The sequence below is a fragment of the Heterocephalus glaber genome, unplaced genomic scaffold, assembly GCF_053883595.1.
Source record: "Heterocephalus glaber isolate CG9 unplaced genomic scaffold, H.glaber_assembly_v1.0 deba00001826, whole genome shotgun sequence".
In the NCBI taxonomy this organism is placed as follows: Eukaryota; Metazoa; Chordata; class Mammalia; order Rodentia; family Bathyergidae; genus Heterocephalus; species Heterocephalus glaber.
In genome coordinates, this window is record NW_028258489.1 from 282,857 (window position 1) to 302,718 (window position 19,862).

General features: G+C 40.5%; 1 protein-coding gene across 1 annotated transcript in view; it reads right to left on the minus strand.

Annotated features, from left to right (window-relative positions):
• Atg14 (autophagy related 14) overlaps positions 1-19,276 on the minus strand; it is a 55,226-nt gene extending 35,950 nt beyond the window's left edge. Inside the window, exon 1 of the mRNA XM_004871078.4 lies at positions 19,030-19,276. Within this exon, the coding sequence (XP_004871135.1) occupies positions 19,030-19,250 (221 nt within the window). The 5' untranslated portion in view covers positions 19,251-19,276. The remainder of the gene's footprint in view (positions 1-19,029) is intronic.
• Between the last annotated feature and the right edge of the window lie 586 nt (positions 19,277-19,862).

A 19,862-nucleotide genomic window follows, 5' to 3' on the forward strand; every position in this document is an offset into this window, starting at 1 on the left:
TTCTTTATCCATTCATCTATTGAAGGGCATCCAGAGCTTAGTTACTGTGACCTGCACAGCAAGAAACGGAGATTTGCAGATGTTCCTACAGTATGCTGTTTTTAATTTTGGGGGATATAACCAAGGAGTGGTACAACTGAATGAAATGGAATACAGGGTTTTTTAGGAAACTTTGCTCCAGTTTCCATAGTGGTTGCAGTAGTTTACATTCCCACCAGCAATGTAGAAGGGTTTCTTTCCCCTACATTCGCAAGAGTATTTATGTATGTGTGTGTTTTGTTTTTTTGTTTTGTGGGGTTTGTTTGGGATTTTTTTGGTTTTTGAGACAGTTTAACTCTGTAACTCAGGCTGGCTTTGAACTCACTATGTAGTCTAGCTGCCCTCAAATTCATGGTGATCTTCCTGCCTCAGCCTCCTGAGTGCTGGGATTACAGGTGTGCACCATCACACCCAGTCCTGTGTGTATGTATTCTCAATGACACCCAATCTGACTGGGATGACACAGAATCTCAATGCAGTTTTGACTTGCATTTCCCTAATGCAAAGATGTTGAACATTTTTTCATGTAAGTATCAGCCAATTGTATTTGTTAAGAGTGTCCAGTCATCCTTTTACTTGTTGGCTGGGTTATTTGTTTAGGCTTGGGTAATGTGTGTGTATTAAGTTTTTTGAGTCCTTTATGTACTTTTCAATATTAATCCTCTATTAAAACAAAAAAACTAGCTTGCAAAGATTTTGTTTTGTAGGTTGTCTCTTCACTCTGTTGATTATTTCCTCTACTGTGCAGAAGCTTTTTATTTGATGTAGACTCATTTGTTAATCCTTGCTCTTACTTCTTGTGCCATTTGAGTCCTATTCAGGAAGGCTTTGCCTATGCTATGATTTCAAATGTCTTTCTTTTGAAGACAGAATCTCACTAATTGGCCCTTGAAATTGCAATTGTCCTGCCTCAGTCTCTCAAGTAGCTGAGATTACAAACACGTGCCACTGCACCTGACTAAAATTTAATTAGGATAGGGTGGGTCAGGGAGTATGATTAACATCATGGAACTAATTATAAACTCAATGATCAGTAGCTCACTATTTTCAAGGGGACAAGAATAATGACCCAGGACCATGATACTAGCTTTTGGCTGTCTCTCATGAATTCCTAGGACAAAAGAAAACAATTTTTTCAAAAATTTCAGTCTAATTTATATGTAATTGTTCCATAATGCAAAATAATTCTTAATGGTTTAAATAGGGACTATGCTCGATCTAAAAGTGAAAACAATTTAACTGAACCACCACAGGCCTAAAACTAACCTGAAGAAAATCATCTCTCTAAAATACTATTTCTATAACTCTCATGTTTCAAAGATACCAAACATACCTAAATGAGAGGGATAAACAATCAAACCATGATTTACTATTTTAATAGGCAGTAAATTGTTATATATTAAGCAAAAAGGAAATCAATCATTGTACATGACAGAATTAATTATACATGTATATGTAACTAAATTAAAACTTCAGTTCCTCATTTGCACTAATCACATTTCAACAGGCACACAGGGCCTACTGGGACAGCACAGGCACAGAACATTTCCGGCATTTGACAGCGTCCTACTGGCAGTGCTACAGCATCCAGCATGGTGGCAGCTACATGAAACAGTGTTAGAAAGGTTAGGGGCCCAGGATTTAGCTCAGTGGTTCCGCCGCCTGCCTCGAAAGCACAAGGTCCTGAGTTCGATCCCTGGTACCAAAGAAAAAAAAGGTCAGTGACTGATGCAGAATACAGACAAGCCTACAGATTCAACAATTGATTTATCAGGGATAGATAACTGAGGTGCATACAATGTACAACACAGCATCCTCCAGAATATTGAGAAATCTATTCTTTCACAGCTGACTATGTATTCATTGACATATCACTTTTTGTTTTCTAAAACAGGGTCTTGTGATACAGTCTAAGCTAGCCTTGAACTCATCCTATAACTCAGGCTGGTTTTGAACCTGCATCTATCCTCCTACCTCGGACTCCTGAGGGCTGAGATTACCATCATATCAGGCCATCTCCTTGTATCAAAAGTGAGAAACTGCTGGGCATGGTGATACACACCCATAATCCCAGCACTTGGGAGGCTGAGGCAGGAGGAACCCTGATTTTGAGGCCAGCCTGGGCTGCACAGGAAGACTCTGTTCCACAAAACCGAAAGGGGAGGGGGAAACTAAAGTATTTACTTCAACCTCACTGAGATTACATGGTGATTAATGATCTCATAATCTGAAGGAAAATGATAAACTCACAAGACTGTCAAGCTTTGACAGAGGACAACATTTTGTTTTTAGTGGCTTACAAAAGTTCTCCTTTGAGAGCTGCTGGAAAAATGCCACTCCACTGAGTGGATGGCAGCACCTCACTCCAGCTTCACACTGAGCTGGCTGATCTTGGTGGTCTGTTAGGAAAAACGACAATGGAAACAAACAGGAAAATCCCTTCAAAACAAATATAGAGATGAGAGCAGGATAATAAAAAAGCTAGCAGTTCCTATAGCATCAAAATATTTCCTGAGTCATGCTGTCCCACGTGCAGGAAATTAAAAATAGGTGGTGCTAACAAAGCTAAAGAGCAGGTGACAGGAACGTGGCTGGGCCAGCAAGCTGACTGCTCACTATCACCCACTGCGCTCTGCCGAGGCCACTCTGCTTTCTCAACAGAGGTGCCAAGCAAGAAATGGAAGATGAGTGGACAGGCACCCCATTCAGCCCTGACTGAATGCTACGTCCTTCCCCTTAAAGGAGAGAATGCAGAGAGCTAGACTCTTACTTTACATACTGCTTTTCAAGTTCAGTTTGTCTCAAAAAGCATCTTCCAGAAAAAAAAAAAAGGAAACAAAAGCTACCTTAAAAAAAAAAAAAAAAGGAACGAAAAGCATCTTCCATTTTTCTCCATGCCAGAACACGCTGATCTAGCCCATTCTTTGAGAAGGACACAGCATTTCACTGACTAGACATCACAAAAGCTACTACATATACCCTTACTGAGAAATACTGCTGCTTCCAAATGTTCACTATTATCAGAAATAATATAAATGAAGGCCAGGGATTTAGCTCAGTTGTTCCACCTCCTGCCACCCCAAGGTCCCAAGTTCAATCTCCAATACCAAAAAAAAAAGAAAAATACTATAAATGAACATCCTCGTGCACAAATCTTTACAAGCTTTTAAGTTTCTCTGAGAAGTTCTCATAAATAAAATGCTAGGTCAAAGAATATTTACATGCAAAAACTTGGTGTTTATCTCAAAATTTCCTCTAAAATGTTTTATATAATTCACAATCTTACCAACACTGGGTAACAGAACCCAACTTCTGACATACGCCCCATACACTTCTAAAATTTCTTTATAGTCTTTGCTAATCTGATTGGCCTCCAACCATTTCCCTAAGATAGTTTCTAATTCACTTATTTGCCTTTATTTCACTATTATAAAGGTTGAACATCTTTTCATAACTTATTGCTAGTTATTTTTCTTTCATTATTTTCCTATAAATGCCCTTAATCCAGTTTTCTAAATTCTTTTTCTTTAAGGATTATTTATCAGGGAAATTAGTTATTTTTCTCTCATACATCTTGAAATTATTTTTTCTCAATCTGTTCTATTTATATTTCTGATGTACAGAATTTTCTGATTTTTTATACTTTCTTTAATGATTAGTTTTTGTGTTTTCTGAAAGAAATCTGACAATGAAACTGTTCTATGCATGATTTTACATTATTTCCAGTATTTTTTCTCCCAATTCAAAAGTGCCTTCCCTATTATTCACTAAATTCCTCTACAGTTAAGATTTAATCCCCCCCACCAAAATTTTACTCCCTTAAATTTTGTTCTCTCTTACATTCTTCCATACTTTTGTGACTTACGATCTGTTTTCCATTAATAAACTTCCTTAACTTGACTTTGAAGCCGTCCCTGGTATTAGGGGATGAATGAGATGCAGGATAGAGAGGTCTAAGGATCTGAGGAAGCACACAGCCCAGTTCAGGCCTCGGAGGGGAGCTTCCTAGGAATGACTCCTTTCCAAGCGGAGTTATGAGCTATACCTGGCCCTGTTAAGGGAAGGAAAGTACTGTATTTTGGGAGAAGAAATTCTGCTATGTACAATGTTCTTTGTCCTACACCAAAATGTTTCAACACACCAAGAGAACCAGTGATAGCATGCTGCTAAGGAGACAGTGGGTAAGAGTGCAAGTCTCACTGAAAACAAGAGTGCCACCAGGAATTTAGCTCAGTGGTCCCTTCAATCCCCAACGTGGTGAGTTCTATCCCAGGACCAAAACATAAATTTAAAAAAAAGAGTGCACATTTCAGGATTGCACTGTTCCCAGCTACGATCACAGATCACTGTGCGGACCTAGCCAGAGGTCAGAACAGTTACACAAATCAGCCCTACACACTACAAAAACAGCACCAGGACATGTACTCTATTAGCAATCTGTAGCATTAATTCTGTGCTAGAAATAATTTGCAGCTATACACTAATATATTTTAAGAAAGGCAAAATAGTAATAATAATAACCTTTCAAATAAGTAATTGAGGGCCTGAAAAAATATTCAAAACCTCTGACCTGTTACTACATTTCAAAGAATCAAGGAAATTGATCAGAGATGAGGAAAAGCTCCTGTTTGAAGTTGCTAATCACAAAATCAGTCATAACAGCAAATTAGAAACAACTTTAATGTATAAAAGGGCTAATTAAATTATAGTATACAGCTGTGAAGGACATTAAAGTATTTTATAGGCAAAGATATGAATTCTTTATGAGATAGGTTTAAAAAAGCAGAAAAACAAACTATATACATATGGTATGATTCCAAACATATACGGATGTACCTATGATACAAACACTGAAGAAAAACGATGAGGGCCGGGGATTTAGCTCAGTGTAACAGAAGCACTAATGTCAATTTGTGGCTCTAGAAATAAAACAATGAGACTTTTCAGGTAAGTAAGAGACAGCAAAGATGTGCATGACGGAGAAAGAGGAGCAATCTCTCTCTACCTTCACGTGCATTTTTCCAAAACTCAGCTTAAATAGAGTGAAGGACAGGAGGGAGAGAGGGAGAGAGGGAGAGAGGGAGAGAGGGGGAGAGAGGGGGAGAGAGGGGGAGAGAGGGAGAGAGAGGGAGAGAGAGGGAGGGGGGAGGGGGAGAGGGGAGGGGGAGGGGGAGGGGAGGGGGAGAGGGGGAGGGAGAGGAGGGGAGAGAGGGAGAGAGAGACAGAGAGAGAGAGGGAGAGACCAACCCCAGGGCATTAGGATTAAGGGTGTGAGTGCTACCCGCCCTAGGTACTCTGGATAAAAGGGGGCAGAGAAAGACACTGTTAAGGTCCCTCGATGCTTTTCCAACTTGTTCGTACCAGTACCAGTACCACCTTGTCTCTGCTCTGAGATGCCTGTCTGCTATTCATCCTGCCTTGGAGCCAGCCAATTATGGACTAAAACCTCTATGAACTGTAAGCCAAATAAACTTTTTCCCTTTTAAATTTGGATGTTTGCTAGAAGGAGTTTTTGCTGGAAGTATGGAGTACATGTCTTTAATCTGTTGAGAAGGTTCTGTTCTACTTCTAGTCTCCTGATAGCTTTTACCATGAACAGCTGTAGAATTTAGTCCAATACTCTTTCTCCAACTAGTGACAGGATCATATGGCTTTCTCCTTTCCTCTGTTAAGATGATGACTTTTGGGGGTGGATCATCCAATGCTGAACCAACACTGCTATCCCTATAATAAAACCACTTTCTACATCCTGCCAGATCTGACTTCTAAGAGTTTGTTTTGTTAAACAAATTTCTATCTATGTTCATACCTTTTTCTTCTATTATCTTTATCCAGTTTTAGGATTAGCACAATGTTGAGTTCCTAAAATGAGGGGAGACGTGTTCCTTCTTTTTTCTGCTTTGTTTGATATAATTTATCAGTTAAAATGTTTATGAGTCTGCTGTTGTCATATAGGTAGGTTTTCAAGCTAGGAATATACTTTCTTTAATAGGTGCTATTCAAATTTTATATTTCCTCCAGAGTTAGTTTCCTTAATTTGTCTTCTAAGTTACTTCTTAGAAGTTGTCAAATTTATTTCAAAAAAGATTTTTGTAATATGCTTTCTATATCCTTTTAAATTCTGTAAAATCTGTGGTAATGTCTCCTAGATCTTAATATTGTAATTTAAAAAATGTATAACTGATATTGTGTAACAGGAAGAAAAGGTCTAAAAGAGCAGGGGAATTGGGAGGGGTAGGGGAAGGGAAAAAAGGGAAAGGAAAAAATATGAGAAGAGGAAAAAAAAATGGAAACAAGGTCTTTGCAGGTAGGGAAGGGTGGAGGGGGTGAAGGGAGGGCAAGGGAAGGGGAAAAAATATAAGAACCAAGAGACTCATGTAATGGTACAAGATCCCAATGATGAATGTCACTGTATTATATACCTAAAATGTACCAATAAAGTTAATGGGGGAAATAAATAAATAAATAAATAAATAAATAAATAAATAAATTTGGATGTTGGGTATTTTGTCTCAGCAATGAGAGAAAAGTAAGGCATCTGTTAATAATTACTAGCCATTAAACTGTTCTTCCTTAAAATGATTTTTTAGCCACCCATGGTGGCACGTGCCTGTAATCCAAGCACTCTGGAAGGATGAGCCAGAAGGATCACAAATTCAAGTAAAGCCCAGGCAAGTTAGTGAGACCATGAACTCAAAAAATAAAAAATTAAAAACAAAAGAGTAGGGATGCAGTTCTGTGAAGGCCCTCAGCTCCATCCCCGGTACAAAAACAAAGTTATTTATGGTACTAGGCCACTTCTCTCGTACACTTTTTTTTGGGGGGGGTGGGGGGGGATAGGGTCTTGCTATTACTCAGGCTGGGTCTGAACTCACTGTGTAGCCCAGGCTGACCTCAAGCTCACAGGGACCCTCCTGCCTCAGCCTCCTCAGTGCTGGGATGACAGGTGTGAGCCGTCATGCCCAGCTCCCCCTTACATTCTTAAGGTGTATTAGGGTCCAATGTTTATAGGGAAATAAGATACAAAACAGAAAGTTTTATCTCAATGGCTCTTTTGCCTTATGTTAGAATATTCCGGATGTGAGAAAATACAGGAAAAGCACACACCACTGGCAGGAATGAAGGCTACCCTGTTGACTGTCCTCCCTAAGATGGGAAGGATCCCTCATTCAACTTGCTTTAGGGTTAGGGAAGAGATGAGACACACGTGATCTCCCATGTCAGCACAGTGAGTGCTTCTGCATCTTATTATGTTCTAAACTGAACCAGAGAAGGAGACTGTGTGAAATGACCAAGGAGTTACAAAGTGGGGCCATGGGGTTCCAATGACAGCCGCTTCTGCAGACTGAAGACAGCATGCTTTGTCACCCTGCTCTGAAGTAAGATACCCTGTAGAAGTAAAGACAGACAATTTCATTTTTGTTCACAAGACAGTAAATAAAAGTTATATAACTTATTGTTTCACGAACTGGCTCTGAATGATTCATTTTTAATGGTGAATTTCACAGTCGTGAAAGAGTAATATTCCGTGTAATGACATGAAAGACGTTCACACATATTAAATGCAAAATAAAGCACTCCTGCAAATCAGCACATATTGTGCGGTCTCATTCTGGGACAGAATAAGCATAGAAGATACTGAGGACTGCGACTCATCTCTAACAGAGGGATATGTTGTAAGATTGAGGGACTTTAACATTTCAAATGTCATGCTTGTATTTTACTTTCTAAGCAAAACACATCCATTTTACATTTATGGTTTCATCGGCATAAAACTTCAAAATACTCCAACTCAACTGCATTTTGTTTGAAGAAAAAATAACCCAAAAATGTTTTTAAAATTCCAATGGGATTCAATATGTCTCGGAGTTATTTCCTCTCAAGTGAAGGACCCAGCTCTGTGACCTTCCAGTATCAGGTTACACTGCTTCCTTGAGCTGAATCAGTCTCAGGAGCTCACACACATCTATCCCAAACACACCTGGTAAGTAAGAAAACTAAACTTTCACTTTGAGACACAAATACAAATCCATCTAAAAAATATTTTAAAGACCCAAACATGGCAGCACACGACTGCAATCCCAGCATTCAGGAGGGTGAAGCAGGAGGATGGCCATGAGTTCAAAGCCAGCCTGGGCTACATAGTGATTTCAAGCCCACCCTGAACTTCTTAGTGAGACCCTGTCTCAAAAAAAAAAAAAAAAAAAAAAAAATATATATATATATATATATTTTTTTTTTTTTTTTTAAAGAATTAAACTAGGATTAGCAAAATCCCAGAAAAAAAAAAGAGAATCAAACTAGGGCCTGAGACTTTCAACTGGCTCAGAATAAAAGTACATTAACCTTACTTTATAAAATTCATTATGGGCCAAGGATTTAGTTCAGTGGTGTCACCACCTGCCTCCCAAGTGCAAGGTCCCAAGTTTGATCCCAGTACACACACACACACAAAAAATGTATTAAAATTATACAACTCTTCTCCCACAACCTGATCCCCAAAGCATCCTGTACCTTCCTGGTAATCTCCAAAAGCAAGCTCAGCTTCAGACATTTCTAGCTAAATGGATGGACTTTGAGACCTTAAGGGAAAGAAACTGGACACACGTGTTTAAATACTGCATTGTTTCTCTGTTAGGAGAAACTGAAAGTGGAAATAAGAACTAAAATTTATACTAAAATGTGTAACAAATACTAGGAAATGAGAAGAAAATGTTCAAATGGGAAGGGGAACGAGGGAGGAGGGAGGGAGAAAGGAAGGGAGGGACAAGAAAAAAAGTGAAAATACAAGAAAAAAATGGAAACAAAGCGTTTGTACCTAGGGAGGGAGGCGGCTTGAGGGGAGGGGGATGGGAAAAAGGGGCGGGAGGCACTGTGCAGGGGCAGATTCCCTAGGACAAGGGTCACCACCATGCATGCCCGGAATGTACCGATGAATGTGCTAAAACTTAAAAAAAAAGCAAGCTCGGCCCTATGGGATGTGCCGTCCCTGGTTTACGGCACTCAGGTAAGCACTGAGCTCTCAGCAAATGCTTCTTTCTTCATCACACAAAGGTAGCGCCTTCCCAGACAAAGCACAGCATTATTTTCATAATCACATTTTCCATGATATATTATTTGCCTTTTGGTGTTTGAGAGACTATGAAAACTTCTGGATTATGATAGGCTTTGAAAATACAGTGTTGAGACCACGGACATGGGAGAGAATCTTCTGAAAGCTGAGCCTGGGGATTATTAGAATCTTGCAGATAGAGCCACTTGGAGGTAAGAGAAATCCTGCTTCCCAGTAATCCTCCCACAGTAGTAGGGTGTACAGGCCTCGAGCACTGGCTCTCAGGCCTCAATCCCAGCCCTGGGTTCACCAGAGCATGTGACCCTCCAACACAGCTTACTCTAGAGATCAAAATGGGATGGATTTTCTGATATTCTCATGCCCCTATTCTTGCCCCCCCCCGTGTGTGTGTGTGTGTGTGTGTGTGTGTGTGTGTGTGTGTGTATATTTCGCTTCTATAAGTGAACTTAACATAGCCCAGAAGTAAGTCAGTCTCAACACTGAGCTTCAGTTTCCTCATCTTCAAAATAGGTTCATAACTAGGGGCTGTGATAGAAACAAAACAGTCTATACGAAAGACTTTTATAAATTCTAAAACATGAATGGAAAGAGTACCCAGTGATGCTGACTGAAAAAAGCTTTATTAGCATATCCACATTCGTTGGTGGTAATACTATTAATAAACTGCATGAATGGGCGCTAAGACCCTTCCAAAGGACCTAAACAGGATTAAGGCTGATAAATTCTTCCTAAAGATGGGGCACATCTGGCCTCCTGTGGGGCTTTTTTCCTGCTGAGCACAGCATTGAACTCTCAAGGCAGGTTTTCACAGGCCACACTGATTGAAAACCAAAAGATTCGGGAAGGGGGACAGAAATATGTATACTGTGCTAAAGGTTACTTCTTGGATGTTGGCTAAGCTCTCCCCATGGGATCTACCTAACTTTATCATCCTTTATCTTCCACCACTGTTCAGTGTGTTTAGGGCCTGTATTTCAGCTTTGTGGGAAATTATAATCACGTACTCTAAAAGTTATAATGCTACCTCATTCCTGAACATATAGTTACTCATATAAAAGCAAAATGTGTCTTCTTTATTTACACTTAAAATCCACTAGCTCCTACACTGCCAGGTATATTTCCCTGGGGTTTTTTTAGATCATGCTCCCAGACCCATTCCTCCACCTATAACAAACTGGTAACCAATTCCCAGTTTTGGGTGGCAAGACTACCCAATCTGTCAGTTGTCTATTGCATAATCTTGGTGTCTGATAAATGTACAGTCCACAAAATGATGTTCCTTTAAAAGGAACAGTATCCTTTAAAAGGATAGTTTAATTTTAAACTATCCAACAGTGAATACTAGGTCCAAAGATTATACTGGTGGTACTGCTTAGTATCATTCCTTCTTTGTCCCCTCAGGGAGCAAACAGGCTAAAAGACAAAAAAGCTCCCACAGTGAGTGAGAAGCTTTTCATGAAGTTAAAAGCAAAGTATGAAAGCAGGCACATAATTCAGTATTTTTCATAAATAATGAAGACAGTAGCAAAGCTCACAATCAGCCTTTGTCCCATACATTTCAAGGTCTACTAGCAGCCAGTGTAATTCCTCGGTGCAGAGAACAGCCTTTATCTTCTGTAACCTGCCAGAATAATTTCTACATGTAACAGGACCCAGTGGGAGCCCATTAAAAAGTATTTGGCCATCAGGACAGTGGTCCTGGGTTCCAAGAGTCTTTCACTGTCCTACACACGGGGCAATGATGTTTGGAAAACTAACACTACCACCAAGCCCCTCCACAGTACTGAGGATTGAACTCCAGGCCTCACACATGCTAAGCTAAGCAAGCTCTCTATCGCTGAACTACATCCCTAGTTCCAACAAAGCCCTTTCTGAAGGGATTTCAGAAAATGCAAAGAGGGGAGGTGAAGCTGACTGAGCAGACCACTGTATAGTCCTGCTATCCTGAGTTAACTCCCAAGACTTCTTCTTTATTTCTAAATTCTTACTGGTTCAGGTCTTTGTTCATTTTTCTGCTTGGTCAGGAAAAGAAATCCATAACATACCCCTCTCTTGAAAATTCGCCTCAATGCTCAGATTTAACACAGAATTTATATGCAAGTTTTTTGGGGGTTTTTTTTTGTACCTGCAATTGAACTCGGGATGTTGCGCTTGTGAGGCAGGTGGCAGAACCACTGAGCTAAATCCCTGGTATTTATATGTAATTTTTAAAAGCTACTGCCTTGGCCATTCCTTTAATAACATGCCTAGGTGCTACCTTCCCTGACTTCATGAAACTCTATTCTGGGTGTGGATATTTTCCTAAAATAAATAACATATATCATGCTTAGCACCACAACACAAATAAATTGAGTGCTTTAATAGCAAATAATGGAAAGAAGTGGGAACATACTTTAGTGAGGAAGATCAGGGAAGGCCTCACTGAGGAAGTGACAAACGCCCATCAAGAGGAAAAGTATTCTAAAGAGAAGGAACAAGAAAGGGTCAATGGTGAAAAGTTTCCTATATTTGAGGATTTGAGGGAAGGTTCATGACTATGGAGCATGAGTTCATTTTTTAAATGTTTAATATATACTGGACATGCTGCAAAGCACTTTAAATGCATACCCTTATGTAAGCACTACCAGAAACTTCTGAAGGCAGAACCACCACTACCCCGTTTCCAAAATGACATAAGCATAAGAGGTTAAGAAACTATTTCAAAATCACATAGCAAGTTGTTAAACTTGGATTTAAGTCAATGCAGCATGAATCCACAGCTCACTTTTCTTCTTTTCTTTTCTATTCGTTTCTTTTCTGCAGCCCTGAGGATTGAACTCAGGGCCTTTACATGAAGCCACCATCTCCAGCCCCTTTTATTCTGGCATAGGGTCCTGCAGTCAGCCAGGCTGAGCTCCAATTTGTGATCCTTCTCCCTCAGCCTCCCACAGTGCTGAAATTAGAGGTTCACAACACAATGCCTGGCTTCTGATTTACATTTCTACTGTGGCTGCTACATGGAAGCAGAATGCAGTCGAAGGGTAGTATCTGAGTAAGAGATCACTAAGTAGTCAGAGAGAAATGCCCCTGTCCTGGATTAGAAGTGGATATATTCAAGATATATTTTGGTAGGGCTGGGGATTTAGCTCAGTGGTTCTGGTGCCTGCCTGGCAAGCGCAAGGTCCTGAGTTCAATACCTGGTACCAAAAAAAAAGCACAAAACTTTCTCTTAAGTGAAACAAGAGAAACTAACAGAATAAATGAAACAAGTTAGTGTATACATTAAAATATTTAAAAAAAAAAAAAGATATATTTTGGTGTCAGGCTGAATTAGAATGGATGATGACTTATACGCAGAAAATAAGAAAAAAAGAAAAGTCAAACTTGCCAGATTTCTGGCTTTAGTAACTGAGTCATGATGAATGGTACTGACATGGTCCAATTTGTGAAGGAGGTGTAGATTCATTCAATCATTCCATAAATCTTTGAGCTGCTGCTATGTTAGGATACAACAGTGTATAAAACAAAGTCCTGCTCTTGAAGTTCACATCACTGCAGTTGGGGGTAGTTTGACAAATTAATCTGTAAACTAGATTGTAGTAAGTGGCTAGGGATAATATAAAGCAGGTTAAGTGGGAAGGTTACTATTTTAGGTACAGAGTTCAAAAGAGTCTCTGTAATGTATAAACAGAGGCCTAACTAGCGCAAAGAAGGCAGCCCTAAAGCTGGAAAAAGTGTCTTTGGCAGTCTCAAAATGCCTACAAAGGCCCTGACACAGAAGTGTTCTCCAACTGACAAGGAGGCCAAGGTAGTATACCACAGTAGGAAAGGAAGAAACATGAAACTAGGTCAGAGGAGGAACATATTATACAGACCTTGGTTAGGGGTTTGGCTTTTACTTTGAGTAAGATGGAAAAGCACTGGAAGATCTGAACAGAAGAATGGAGGGGGGATATTACATTGATGACAATCTGGGAATTACTCTAACAAAGGCAAGAGTAAAAGAAGGAGCAAGGGGCAACAATCTGATGAGGGATCAGGCCAGGTGATGGTGAATGAATCAGATTTAGGATAGGTTTTGAAGAGTAGATAGGATCTGTTAATAAGATTAGATACAGTGGCTTAAGAAAGGGGTCAAGGGAGACCAGAAGGTGTTTTGGCCTGGAAAAAGGAGAAGCGATATGGTGGTACCTCAGTTCACAAATGTAATTTGTTCTATGATTCTGGAAAAGATGGCCATGTTGTGTTTGGGAAAGATGGCTGTGGTCATGTTTGTCACCTGATGCAGTCTGTAAACAAAAACAAAATTTTGCCAAACACTTCTGTTTGCAAACCAAATTGTTTGCAAACAAACGCGTTGGTGAACTGAGGTATACCGTATTGCCATTTACTGGGATGAGATAAGCTGTGAAGAAGAAATATAGAAAGAAAAAATCAGAAGTTCAGTTTGCATGTTACAATGGAGAAACCTATTACAAACTTACATACAGATGCTGACACAGGCAGCTGTCTTCTGGAAGACGGAGAGGTCTGGGTCAGAGATACAATAGTGGCAGTCTTTAGCATCCAGATGGTATCTAAATCACAGGAATAGCCCAGGTGTGGTGGCACACCCCTGTGATCCCAGCTGGCTGAGGCAGGAGGATTATCACGTTCCAGGTGGCCAGCCTGTGCTACACAGTGAGTTCAGGGTCAGCCTGAACTACATACTGAGACCTTATCTAAATCAATCAATCAATCAATCAATCTCAGGAACAGACCTAGGAAAAAGTGTAAATTGAAGATCCAGAACCTAATCCCTGATAAATTCTATCGATCAGACACTTCCATTTCATACCTAGATTCTTACAATAAAATAACGTAGCTTGACTTTATGTTAAATCAGCAGTTTCTGAAGTCATCAGGCCCATTAATGAGGCACAGTAATAAACTAAAGATTGTTATACAAATTTCCAAAGAACCATATTAGGACAACAGAGAGAACTCAGTTAAATAACCTAATGCAGAACCTCAAGCTCCTAGAAAAAGAGCATAACAAATGCAAAGCTCATACAAGAAAGGAAATTATAAAGATCTGAGCAGAAACCAATGCAATGGAAACTAAGAGAACGATACAAAAAAATCAATGAATCGAAGAGCTGGTTTTTTGAAAGCATAAATAAAATCAATAAACCTTTAGCCAACCTCCTCAAAAAAAGGAAAGAAAAGGCTCAAACCCATGCAATTAAGAATGAAAAAGGTAAAGTCATCGGGGCTGGGGATTTAGCTCAGTGGTTCCATCACCTGCCTCGCAAGCACAAGGACCCGAGTTCGATCCCCAGTACCAAAAAAAATAAAATAAAATAACAGAAAATAAGGATAAACATAAAAAAAAAAAAAAAGAACGAAAAAGGTGAAGCCACAACATGTCCTGCAGAAAATCAGAGGATCATCAATACCTACTTTGAGAACCTGTACTCTAATAAAATGGAAAACACAGTAGACATGGACAGATTCCTAGATACATACAAATTGCCAAAGTTAAATGAAGAAGATATAGAAAATCTAAACACCCCAATTACAATGAGTGAAACTGAAAATGTCATAAAAAATTTACCAACAAAGAAAAGCCAGGTCCTGATGGGTTCACTGCTGAATTCTACAAGACATTTAAAGAAGAACTATCACCATTACTCTTTAAACTCATCAAGGAAATTGAAAGGGAAGCTACACTTCCAAATTCTCTCCTGGAAGCAAGTGTTACTTTGATTTTAAAACCAGGGAAAGACCCAAACCAAAAAGAGAACTACAGACCAATCTCCCTAATGAACACAGATGCAAAAGTCCTCAACAAGACACTGGCAAACAGACTACAGTGTGTCATCAAGAAGACCATACACCCTGACCAAGTCAGATTTATCCCGGGGATGCAAGGATGGTTCAACATTCTTAAATCAATAAATGTAATACACTATATTAACAGAACCAAGGACAAAAACCATATGATCATCTCAATAGATGCAGAAAAGGCATTTGACAAAATCCAGCACTCATTCATGATAAAAACGCTACAGAAAATTGGACTAGAAGGTCTTTAGCTCAACCTGATTAAGGCTATCTATGAAAAACCAACAGCCAACATCATACTAAATGGTCAAAAACTGAAAACTTTCACACTAAAATCAGGAACAAGAAAAGGATGCCCACTATCACCACTCCTGTTCAACATTGTTCTGGAAACATTAGCCATAGCAATTAGAAAAGAGAAAGAAATAAAAGGAATAAAGATAGAAAAGGAAGAAGTGAAACTGTCACTATTTGCTGATGATATGGTACTTTACATAGAAGACCCAAAAAACTTGGTCAAAAGTCTTCTAGACCTAATTGACAGATTCAGTAGAGTAGCTGGATACAAGGTCAACACTGAAAAAATAACAGCCTTCTTGTACACAAATAACAGACTCACTGAGAGAGAAATTAGGGAAACAATTCCGTTTACAATAGCATCCAAAAAAATGAAATATCTAGGAATCAGTCTAACAAAGGAAGCAAAAGACCTCTACACTGAATACTACAGCACTCTGAAGAAGGAGATTGAACAGGATATTAGAAAATGGAAAGATATCCCTTGTTCCTGGGTAGGAAGAATCAATATAGTGAAAATGGCCATACTGCCAAAACTACTATATAGATTCAATCCAATGCCAATTGAAATTCCAACAATATACTTCACAGAACTAGAGAAAACAATCCAAAAATTCATTTGGAAGCAGAAGAAACCCAGAATAACTAAAGCAATTCTAGGCAACAGAGATGGCTGGGGGTATCACAATCCCCAACTTGAAACCATACTACAAAGCTACTATGATAAAAAAAAAAAACAGCATGGTACTGGCAAAGAAACAGACCCAAGGATCAGTGGAATAGATTAGAAGATGCAGAAACAACTCCAGACATACTCAGCCACCTCATCCTCATTGGAGGAAAGAAGGCCTCTTCAATAAATGGTATTGGAAAAACTGGATTTCAACCTGCCAAAGATTAAAACTAGACCCATACCTATCACCATGCACTAAACTAAGATCGAAGTGGATTAAAGAGCTAAATATCAAGACAGAAACAGTAAACTTGCTGGAAGATAAGTTAGGTAGAACTCTCAATGACATTGGCATAGGAAAAGACTTTATGAACAAATCTTCAGTAGCACGGGAGCTAGCACAAAGAATCAACAACTGGGATCTCATCTTATTAAAAAGCTTCTGCACTGCAAATGAAACCACCAACAGAGCTAACAGACAACCTACAATATGGGAAGAAATTTTTAGCAGGTGTACCTCAGACAAAGGTCTACTATCGAGAATATATAAAGAACTGAAAAAAATCAGACCCTCCAAATTCAAAGACTCAATTCAAAAATGGGCATCTGAAATGAACAGACATTTCTCAAAGAAGTAAAAGCAGCAAATAAATATATGAAAAAATGTTCAACATCACTGATCATTCGAGAGATGCTGATGAAAACAACACTGAGATTCCACCTCACCCCACAAAGAATGGCTACTATCAAGAAATCAACCAATAACAAATGCTGGCGGGGGTGTGGAGAGAAAGGAACCCTTCTCCATTGCTGATGGGAGTGCAGACTGGTGCAATCACTGTCGAAATCAGTATAGAGATACCTCAAAGAACTAAGACTAGAGGTTCCATTTGAACCAGCTATTCCCCTGCTGGGTATCTTCCCCAAAGAATTAAAAGAATCATACCACAGCGATATATGTGCACCTATGTTTATAGCGGCACAGTTTGTAATAGCTAAAGTTTGGAAACCGCCCAAGTGCCCACCGGCTGGAAACTGGATAAAGAAGATGTGGGTTTTTTTGATAAAGTGGAGTACTACTCAGCCATAAAGAATGAGAAACTAGAGTCATTTATAGCTAAATGGATGCATGTTGAGGCCATATTCTTAACTGAAATAAATAGGACACACGTGTGTAAATACCCAATAGTTTCTCTAGTGCGGGGGGAAAATGAAAGTGTAAATAAGAATGAAAATGATTAAAACGAATAATTGATAATTTGAAATAGGAAAAGGTCCAAAGGGGTAGGGGTGGCGGGAGGGGAAGGGGAACGGGAAGAAGGGAAAGGAAAAATTCTGAGAAAAAAAAAAATGGAAACAAAGTCTATGTAAATAGGGAAGGGTGGTGGGGGTGATGGGCGCATAGGTAATGGGGGTAAAAATAAGAACTAAGATACCTCATGTTCAGGTACAAACAACCAATGATAAATGTAAATGTATACCTAAAATGTACCAATTAATATATAAATAAATTTTAAAAATTTACAAAGAAGGGCCAGGGATTTAGCTCAGTGGTTTCCCTGCTTGCTGCACAAGCACAAGGACCCGTGTTTGATCCCCGGTACCAAAAACAAACAAACAAACAAACAAATTTCCAAAGAAAAAGAACTCTGTCCGTGATCACAGGAATATTAAGAACTTAAAACATCCCCAAATCTAGAAGTTGTATAGTCTAGGAGTTAAAAGTATGAGTACATGAATCCAAGTTGTCTGGATTTTAATTTGAATCTCTACTTACTAGCTCTGTAACGTTTCCACTAATAACTTACTGGATTGTTGTAAAAGATTAAGCAACTTTTTGAACACAAAAGTTCAAGAATATTACTAACACTGAAACTAAACTGTTAAGCCAGATAAGGTGCTGCACACCTGTAATCCCAGCACTGGGGAGGCTGAGGCAGGAAGATCACCATGAGTTGGAGTCCAACCCCAGGCTACATGGTGAGCCCCTGCCTCAAAAAGACAAAGGAAAGGGCCGGGGATTCAGCTCACTGGTGCCAAGCCTGCCTCGAAAGTACAAGATCCTGTGTTTGATCCCCGGACCGAAGCGGGGGGGGGGGGGGGGGGACACGACACTAAACTGTTGAAGCTGGGTGTGGTGGTGCCCGCCTGTAATCCTAGCACTGTGGAAGGCTGAGGAAGTAGAAGCAATACTAGAAGTCCCTGAGGGGGTTTCAGAAGACCCTCCCTCAATAAAAAAATTAAAGGGCTAAGGATACCCCTCAGTGACACACTGGGTTTAATCCAGTATCACAATAAACAAAGAAACTAAACTGTTGAAACAGGAAACCCTGCAGCTAATCATTAGTTTTTCAATTCTCTTGCCAAGGATTTGTAGTTTTGTTTCACAGATCACATACCTGTGACCCCAGTACTGGTAAGGCTGAGACCAGAGAATCAACGTAAATTCGAGGGTAGGCAGGGCTACAGTGAGTTCAAGGCCAACCTGAACTACATAAGGAGACAGTGTCAAAATAAAAAATGCCAAAACACGTTCCTAAGTACAATTCTCTTAACTAAGGACTTATAGCTTCCTGTCTGAATTTTTTAACAAAGCCAAAACACGTTCTCAAATCCCCAAGCATTCAAAAAGAGGGAAAAAGAAGACTAACCAGCTAGTACTAGGTCACAAATTAAAGCATACCTGAAAACAAGGTCTACCTGTGACAAAGACCACGAAGGGGAAAAATCCCTCTCACCTAGTCATTTGATTCTCTCCTTATCCCTACAGAAGGACTTCGATTGTGCTTTCAAAAACAAAGGTTAAGCCAAGATTTGAATGACGCTACAAGAAAGAACTAGGAATTCAACTCTAAACAGCAACAAGACTTCTCTGGAGTCACCATCTTGTCCTTTGCCTCTAGTACCCAAGAACATGGTAAGGTCAAACTCTTCTCAGGTGGGTAAGAGGGAAAACAGCGACCTTCCTTTACCTGGTAACCCCCACCCCCACCCGCCTGCTGGCAGCACGGCGCAGGCGCAGAGTAGCTACTCTCTTTTGGGGCTCGGGCGTCCGGAGAGGGAGCCCCAAGCTTTAGCCTTTGGTCACCAAACAGGAGAAGACCGAAGAGAAGAAACAATAGGGCCGTGGCCGCCGCCATACCTCTCCTGATCGCGGCCGTCGAAGTAGACGAAATCGCCGCTCTGGATGCACTTTGCGCAAGTCAGCCGCCGGCGGGTGGTATTGCACAACGGACACCTCTCGACCGCCACGTATAGCCCCTCTGCATCGTCCACGGAGTCCACCAGGTCCCGCGCCAGTGGCACGGCCCCACAGCCGGGAGCGTCAGGCGCCAGCTCTGCCTTCCCACTGGGAGACGCCATGATGGTCTGAGCTCAGAGCCAGTCACGTGGGATTTTGTTTTCAACCAGGTGCATCCTGGGCGGCGGGGCGGGACCGGGGGCGGGACTTCCCTGCGGCCTTTAGCAAGCAAAGCAAATTCCCCTGTAGTCTGCGGAGCTGCGTGGGGGACCACTCGGGTTTACGCTAGGATTAGCAATACTAAACTGAAGGGTTCTGGGCGAACGGAATGGAAAAAAGTGAGTTTAATTCCCTAAAGATTCTTTCAGTTTTGGATAAAGCTACACGACACAAAGCTGAGTCCTGGAGCCGGCTGCCGGGAGCCGATTCCATCAGCTGTGCCGTTGTCCGGTCAGTTAGAAGGCGTTACTGCAGTACCACTCCGGGAGGATAGGTAAGTGTTCAACCAGCGAACTTTTTTCCAGTAATAACCAGTGAAGACAACCTGAACCGAAGTTCTATTATTTTTGCAAACCGAGTCTTAATAAACCGGCCAGCTCCTCTCCCGCCCCTGGGCCTTGCTCGGAGTCTGGAGGAGGAGGAGAATGGAAGAGGACAATAGGGCTTCCCCTTCAGTTTCCAGGAGGTGGGACTGGGTGAGGAGCAGCGTCTGAATGTGCTCTGAACTATAGAGG